This window comes from Tachyglossus aculeatus, chromosome X1 (assembly GCF_015852505.1).
Source record: "Tachyglossus aculeatus isolate mTacAcu1 chromosome X1, mTacAcu1.pri, whole genome shotgun sequence".
In the NCBI taxonomy this organism is placed as follows: domain Eukaryota; kingdom Metazoa; phylum Chordata; class Mammalia; order Monotremata; family Tachyglossidae; genus Tachyglossus; species Tachyglossus aculeatus.
The window spans coordinates 120362390-120370493 of NC_052101.1; the positions used below are offsets into that span (position 1 = coordinate 120362390).

General features: G+C 55.3%; 1 protein-coding gene across 1 annotated transcript; it reads right to left on the reverse strand.

The window, feature by feature from the left end:
• Positions 1-1223: 1223 nt before the first annotated feature.
• RAB3A (RAB3A, member RAS oncogene family) lies at positions 1224-5744 on the reverse strand. Its single transcript, XM_038772182.1, has 5 exons — positions 5641-5744; positions 2836-3063; positions 2441-2559; positions 1925-2049; positions 1224-1461 (listed from the first exon to the last, which is right to left on the reverse strand). Exons 2-5 carry the CDS (start codon positions 3061-3063, stop codon positions 1271-1273), a joined length of 663 nt encoding a protein of 220 aa, XP_038628110.1. The 5' UTR covers positions 5641-5744; the 3' UTR covers positions 1224-1270.
• Between the last annotated feature and the right edge of the window lie 2360 nt (positions 5745-8104).

Consider the following 8104-nt stretch of genomic DNA (forward strand, 5'->3'; position numbering starts at 1 on the left):
ACGGGCTTTTTTTGTTCCAGTATCTGCAAATAAATACACAGGGCAAATCCCTCTCCCGATCCTGTGTCATCATCCCCGCCCCCATGCCCCAAAGAGTAAACAAATGAGAGAAAAGCGATACTTCAAGTGTGGTCACTGATATAGTTATTCACTAACTCACATTCTCCACATTAAACACATTACTATATAAACACACAAGGAACATTGGAGCTCATAGCAAATTTGCCCCTCCTGCCAAGGAGCCCAATCCCTCAAAGCCCAAGGACCAAAAAGGGTGTGGATGTGGGTGTGTACACACCCAAAGAAGTTCTACCATTGCACATGGAATTTACCTCCAGTCATCCAATGCTTCCAGCTATTCAAAATCCAAGTCATCACCCAGGGTGCTGGCCCCAGCATGAAGGTAGGAGGGGCTGTTTGCTATGGAGCTGCTGTTATAACCCTTGTCTGTCTTCTTGGTTGTTGTTGTTGGTTTTAAATTGTCAATTTAAAAAGTGATATTCAGAAGCAGGTCAACACCACGTTGATCAAATAAAACCATTAGCACAAGTCACAGCACAGCATGTTACACCAGGGTCACTCGCTAATCCTATGTACACGGGAAATCTCGGTTATGTACAAGGAGGAAGACGGCGGGGATTTGGGAGGGGGGAGGGAATCAGGATCTATTTATACAATAAACAAAACCTGGGAAAGATTCAGCCTGTGCAGGGAGATCAGAATGAAACTCAAGGGGCTCTCCATGGCGAGACAACTCTGCATGGCAGCTGGGGATGGCGGGGGTGGGGGCGCTCTGGGCTCAGCACAACCTGGCTCCCACCGGGAGCGACACTGGGCTTGGTGTCCTGGGATGAAGGAGAGAAGCCAGAGATCGGGCTTCACAGAGCCAGGGAGGGAAGACAAGGGCAGGGCATGGTGCCTTTAGCATATCCCTAAATAAATAAATAAATAGATAAATAATTGCAGGAATGGAGCCTCTCCCTCAAACCCGAGGGACACGCAGGGCTGCAGGGGAAGGAGGAGGTGGGTCATGACCCAAGGTGTGGGAGAGCCTAGACCACTCCAGCCTGCTCACCTAACCCATTTTCACCTCACTCCAGGCCCCGGTTCCTGATCCCCAAGCGAGGGAGGAGGGAAAGGAGCTGGAAGAGGGAAAGGGTTGGGCAGGGCAGGAGGGCAGGGGGTAGGGGAGGAGGTGCTAGGGATGCCGGGGGGGGGGGGGGAGGGGGGGGGCGGGGAGTGGGGGAGAGTGAGGGCAGAGCCTGAGCCCTTAGCAAGCACAGTCCTGGTGCGGGGGGGCCTGCTGATCCGTGAGCTGTGGCCCCTGCTTGGCTCCAGTCACTGCCGGGTCGGCCGTGTCCAGGGACTCTGACATCTTCTCACAGATGATGTCCACGAGCCGCTCAAAGGTCTGCTTCACGTTGATGTTATCCTTGGCGCTGGCCTCGAAAAACTCAAAGCCTGCCCGGAGGGCGGGAGGGGGAGGCATGGGGCTCGAGGCCAGGGGCTTGAACAGGCAGGAACCCCTGCTCTAGCCTCAGTTCCCTCACTGGAGGGTCCCACCCGTTCCGGAGGAGGCGGCGGATGGAGCTGGGAGACGCTCCCTGGCCCCTGCGTAGGGGTGGGCCATATGCTGTGTCAAGTCCTGCTTTGGCTGCTCCCCCAACCTCCCCTCAGGGCCAGTCTCGTACAGGAGCCCCAGACCCAGGCTGGGATCTGGCCCTGAGGCCTCAACGCAGGCAACGAGGAGGCACAGTCCCAGGTGGCCCAGCCGGCTGCCATGATCAGAGAGGAGCCTCTTCGAGGAGCCTTCAAGGGCCCAGGCCTGATTTCCCCAGGCCAAACCGGGAGAGAATCTCTCGGGGCAAGAACCCCATCTATCCCCAACTGCACCCACTCATTCCCTTTGGGCACCCCCACTCACCAAGGTGCTCAGCCAGCTGCCGGCCCCGTTCTGAGGAGACCACTCGCTCGTCCTCCATGTCACACTTGTTGCCCACCAGCAGCACCTGAGCATTGTCCCATGAGTATGTCTTGATCTGGGTTGACCTGGTGGGCAGAGCAGGTTAGGCGGAGGGGCAGGTGAGACGAGATGGGGAGGGGCAGAGGGGAGGCTGTCAGAGCCCAGATCCGGGCTGATGGCCTTAAGTACTCCAGCCGCCTGCAGCCATCTCTTCCCACCCCGCCCACTCCCCAAGCCCCCCTGAGCCACCAGCAAGGATGGGCAGCCCCGGTTCCCTAGCAGTCCTGGAATCTAAGTTATTTCCCCTCCCCGCTGCTACTGCCCCCCTCCCACCCACCCCCACCACCTCCCATCCGGCCCCTCTCTGCTCTCTCTCCCAGCCTGGGCCCTTGGCCAGAATCATCACCTCTCCAGGTCCCCAAGAGCCCAAACAATGGGCAGCTGCCCTGGGTGAGTGGGGAGAAAGAGGTTGCTCACCAGTCCTGCACAGCGTTAAAGGACTCCTCATTGGTGATGTCATACATAAGGATAAAGCCCATGGCGCCCCGGTAGTAGGCAGTGGTGATGGTGCGGTACCGCTCCTGCCCTGCTGTGTCCTGGACGGGGAACCAGCCAGTCAGTGGGTCCACACCCCAGGGGAGTCCATCCTCCCCAAAGACATATCCCGTGGCAGGGACCCCTATCTGGACAGCTGAGACCAGCCCCGGCCCATCACTTGTTCCCAAAGGCCTCCTCAAACCCTTTCCCTAGAGATCCCTGTGGACCCCAGCCCCTTTCTCAGAGCCTCCTGCTGTCCCCAGCCCCTTACCCAGAGTCCTCTCCTGCACCAGCCATATCGTGTGCCCCCAGCTCCCTGCCTAGCCCATTCTCACCCAGATCTGCAGCTTGATCCTCTTGTCGTTGCGGTAGATGGTCTTCACCTTGAAGTCGATGCCAACGGTGCTGACAAAAGCGGGCGTGAAGGAGTCGTCTGCGTACCGGAACAGGAAGGACGTTTTCCCCACGCTGCTGTTGCCGATGATCAGGATCTTGAACATATAATCAAAGTTCTGGTCGGAGGATTCCTTCTGCCCATAGCGGGAGTCTGTTGCTGAAGCCATCTGCAGGGGGAGAGGCGGGGTTGGGGGGATGCGATCGGCTGGGGCGGGGGGGCGGGGGGGGCCGCCCACGAAGGGTGAGGGAGGCGGTTCCTGCACTCAGAGCCCACGAAGGTCTTTGGACTCCTGAGCACAGCAGCTTCTCCAGCTATCCGCAGGGGCCAGGACTGGCCTAAGCCTGGGGGTTATCTGTCTCTTGGCACCCCCACCCCCAGCTCCGGGTCAGCCAGCCTGGTGTCAGAGCGAGCCCCAGAGCATGGCTCTGAAGGACAGGGGCCTGACTGCAGTTATGCCTGCCTCCCCTCCCCTCCCCAGTAGCCCATCTCTAGCTCTTCAGCTTGGAGGCTGTAGCAGAGGCAGGCACCCAGGCCAAGCCAGGGCAAGTTCTCCCTAGTAGCAGAATAGGGGCTGAGCAGAGCCAACACAACTTTCACCTCCCCAGGCTGTGCCGGGGGGTGGTCGGCCCCCACGGCCTTGCTCCAACTCCCGACCACTAGATTCCCTCTGCAAGCATTTCCCTGTGATTCCCAGCTCCAGGGACAGGCCTGTCATTAGCCTCAAACCTCTTGTCATTTCCACACCAGTGTTGCTGCAGCTGGAGGCTGAGATCACGGGACCAAGGCGAGAAAACTCAGGTCGTCCCACACCCTATCGGGGGAGGACTGCATCCCGTGGCGCCCCTCCCCTCTACCTCCTCATCCCTTCTCTTAGCGATACCCTACCCACAGCTGTCTCTTACTCCCGACCCTCCCCAGTCCCGCCCCCACTCCCCATAGCTACCCCCACCCCAACCTCCCACCCCAGGGGAACGGCCTCCGGCTGAGGTCCTTGATACAGCTCAGACCCCATCTTGAGAGCTTAGACTAGGGCCTGCCCCTGGGGGAGGAGGCGCACCCGCCCAGCCCGGGATCTCTGAGACTTTCAACCTCCAATGAGACTAGAGCTGTAGGCCTCTCCACTCTTACCTCCATTCCTGGACATCTGGGGATCAGCCTTTCCCAAAACCAGTGGGGCCCTTTTCCCCTGTACCGCCCACTGGGCCCGGAGTAACACCCCAGGCCAGCCCAAACCCTCCCTCCGTATCCCCCCTCCACCTCCAGGCCCTGATCTCTGGACCCCCAGGCCTGGAGCTCTCAGGACAGATCAGGCTCCCAAGGAGCTGTCCAGTTGGTCCAGTACCTGGCCATGAGAGGTCTGAACCTGTCCCGCCTTTCCCATCCTCTAGGAAAGGTGACAGGGCAGCCCTTCCTGTCCCATGCTCCTTTTGCAGGGGTGTGTGTGGTGGGGGGTGGGTGTGGAGATGTGCTAGCCAGAGACTAGGAGGGAGGTGGAGGGGCCAGAGAAAAATGGATGGAGCCACTGACTAGAGCCTCCAGTCCACAGAGGCTCCTCCTCTCCATCAATCATTCATGGCCCCTGCCACTGCCTGTTTTATTTAAGAGATGGTGTCAGTGCTGGGCCTCCCCTGTCCATCCCTTCCCTCCGGGAACAGTTTCTATGCCCAGGCTTGTCTTTGCTGAATTTCAGCCAAATTGTCTGACCAGAAAGTTATCAAGGGGAACAGCTGAGAAGGAATCATAAGTGAATGTGTGTGTACACAGCGTCACAGATTCATCACATATTCATATGCATGCACACATGTACATTCATAATTATTGCTAAGTGCACAGACTTATATATGCGTGTGAGAAGAGCTATTCATGGATAAGATGTACGCATGTTTATTCCCCGTCTTCAAGCATCAGTCACCTCCCTTCTCTTCTTTCCACACAGCAGAGGAAAAACGATTATTTGCGGAGTGGAGAAAAAGCTCGGCCATCCAGGTTCCATCATGTGACATTCACTGCACACAAGCACACTCGCGCGCGCGCGCGCGCGCACACACACACACACACACTCACACATTTTTTCTTCCAATCCACTAAGATTCCCTCCCCTTCTCCCCTCTTTTCTGTACCCTCAACCCAACCCTGCGGACTGTAGTGGCTCCCTGGACTCCAACCCAATAACCCTTGGCCCCCACTCTGCTGCACTGTAATGAAATTGGAAAGACGACGGGCAGGGACTGGTTCGCTCTCCAATGTATCCACGGCCGGATGGAGAAGATGCAGTGCAGCAGCGTAGGATGGGGATGAGGAAGAGGCCTGCCTCCTCTGCTCCCCAACCCCAGGTCTGTAGTGAGAGAGAAGGCCCCCTGCACCCCTCGAATGGATGCACCGTAATGGAGGCGGATTGCTGAGCAATGCACCTCCCCCTCTGCCGAAGGCGCAACCCCGATGGGGGTTGGGGTGGGGAACAGAGGGAAAGAGAGAGGGAAGGAGGGATGGGGCCGCGCTAAATCGCCCCGCAGGGGCCTTGCACGGGCCCGACTCCCCGGATCCATATGTTTTTCCTACTGCTGCAGCAGCATCTTCATACTTCTCCCTCTTTCCACACCCACCCTTCTGACTAGCTATGTCAAATGAAGGTTATTGGGCTCCAGCAGCCCGGAGAGGGAAAGGGGCAAGGGCCCCCGAGAAGGATGCACAGGGCATCGGGGGAGGGGGGAGCCGCTCCGGCTGAAGACACCGCAGCGGTTACCTCGCTATTGCACGCAGCAGCAGCAGCACTCAGTTCCTTTTGCACCAATGTGGCGGCGGCGGCGGCGTCAGCGTCGGTTCTGGCCCCTGCAGAACCACAGTGACGTCCTGCAAAGAGAGGGGAGGGGCCTCCGATGCAGATGACCCGCTGACGCAAGGAAAGGGGCGGGGTCCCGGTATGCAGATCAACGAAGAGCGGGCGGAGTTTGGCATGGTGGACACCGGGAGGTGTTCAAAACGACCACGCCTCCCGCCTCCCGCCCCCCGCCCCAGGTGCGCGCAGGGGAGAGGGGAGGAGCTTGTGTTCCGGTTCCGAGGCGGGGCGAGCCTTAAACCGTTCCCATTCCTCCAATGGGAGAGCGCAACGGATTCAGGGCGCCTGCAACCCTCCTTAAAAATGCGTGGACTCCCCGACCTCTTCTATTGGCTGGAAGAATGAGTGGTGGGCAAAGTGCACCAATCGATTTCTTACCTCCAATTCTTCGGGCCAATCCTAGCAGCTCAATGTGTGAAGGGCGGGCAACAGTCGGACAATAAAGCTTAGCAAAAAGGCGGGGAGGATGGGCGGTCTCATGAAGGGCCGGTGCCGTGGCTAGTGGAAAGAGTCCGGGCTTGGGAGTCAGGGGTAGTGGGTTCTAATCCTTCCCCGCCACTTGTCTGCTGTGTGACCTTGGGCAAACCGCTTAACTTCTCTGTGCCTCAGTTACTTCGTCTGTAAAATGGGGATTAAGACTGTGAGCCTCACGTGGGACAACCTGATTACCTTCTTTCTACCCCAGCTCTTAGAACAATGCTTAGCAAGTAGTAAGCGCTTAACAAATACTATAATTATTATTATTATTTTGTCGGGTAGGGGCCCTCTTCGGGCCCCACACACTGGCCTTTCCATGGTGAAGAGGTTCTCATCCCCGGGGCTCCTCTAGCAGAGCCTTAAACCCTAAAGAGAAGCATTCATTCAATCGTATTTATTGAGCACTTACTGTATGCAGAGCACTGTACTAAGCGCTTGGGAAGTGCAAGTTGGCAACATTTAGAGACGGTCCCTACCCAACAGCGGGCTCACAGTCTAGAAGGGGGAGACAGATAACAAAACAAAACACGTAGACAGGTGTCAAAACCGTTAGAATAAATAGAATTATAGCTATATGCATAACATTAATAAAATAGAGTAGTAAATATGTACAAGTAAAATAAATAGAGTAATAAATATGTACAAATAAATACAAGTGCTGTGGGGAGGGGAAGCAGCATGATGTAATGGATAGAGCACGGGCCTGGGAGTCAGCAGGTCATGGGTTCTAATTCCGCCTCTGGCACTTATCTGTTGTGTGACCTTGGGCAAGTCACTTCACTTCTCTGTGCCTCAGTTACCTCATCTCTAAAATGGGGATTGAGACTCTGAGCCCCACGTAGGACAGGGGCTGTGTCCAACCCGATTTGCTTGTACCCACCCCAGCGCTTAGTACAGTGCCTGGCACATCGCAAGCACTTAACAAATACTAATTATTATTATCATTATTATTATTATTATTATTATTATTATTCCCACCCCAGCAGCCCCTACAAACTACCCCATAGCTGTCCACAGCCACATCCACACTATGCCCCCTCCCACCCCTCTCTAAAACACCAAAAGGAAACCCATCCAGAAACTATGGGTACACAGGCAATTGCCTGCTCAAACCAGGCAATTTCTTCCCCCGGGGTGTGAAAAAAAAATGCAGGCTTCGAGGTGAAGAGAAAATTGGCTATGAGTCAGACCGTGGCACAACAGTTTCCCAAATGGCCTGTTTTCCCTAAGCTATCGCTTCTGGGACCTGGCTTATAGGCAGCTGCTGGTGTTCACTTTATTCATTATGAAGAAGAGGCGGTTGCCGGCGTGGGAGAGAACAGGGGTATCGTCTTTCTTTAAACAGCAGGATAATCTCGTGGACGGTTAAAGAGAGAAAAAGAGTGACTTTCTGGCTTCTGGAAAGACCCTGGTGTGATGTGAATTTTCTCTAGTGCTTTTTCCAAAGCCTGTTTACCTGTTCACAACTCCCGTGTAGGACAGAGACTGTGTCTGATCTGATCTGATTGTATTGTATTGTATTGTATGGTGTTGTACTATATCTACCCCAGCACTTATCAGTCAATCAATCAATTCCCATATCTGCCACTTACCTACTGTGTGACTTTGGGCAAATCACTACCCTCTCTGTGCCTCAGTTACCTCATCTGTAAAGTGAGGATTAAGGCTGTGAGCCCCATGTGGGACATGCACAGTGTCCAAATTGATTAGCTCGTATCTACTCCAGCGCTTAGAAATGCACAAATACCATTAAAAAAAAAATCCGTGGTTTTTTTTTTGGAGTGCTTACTGTGTGCAGAGCACTGTATGAGCAATTGAGAGAGTACAATACAACAGAGTTGGTAGACATGTTCCCTGCCCACAAGGAAATGATGATGATTATTGTTGTTATTAC

Excerpts from the sequence above, each read along its gene's own strand:
- RAB3A (XM_038772182.1), bottom strand. The coding sequence starts at position 3,063 with ATGGCTTCAGCAACAGACTCCCGCTATGGGCAGAAGGAATCCTCCGAC. Across the intron at positions 2,050-2,440 it reads TTTAACGCTGTGCAGGACTG|GTCAACCCAGATCAAGACAT; the intron begins GTGAGCAACCTC and ends TCTGCCCACCAG. Across the intron at positions 1,462-1,924 it reads GCAGCTGGCTGAGCACCTTG|GCTTTGAGTTTTTCGAGGCC; the intron begins GTGAGTGGGGGT and ends CCCTCCGGGCAG.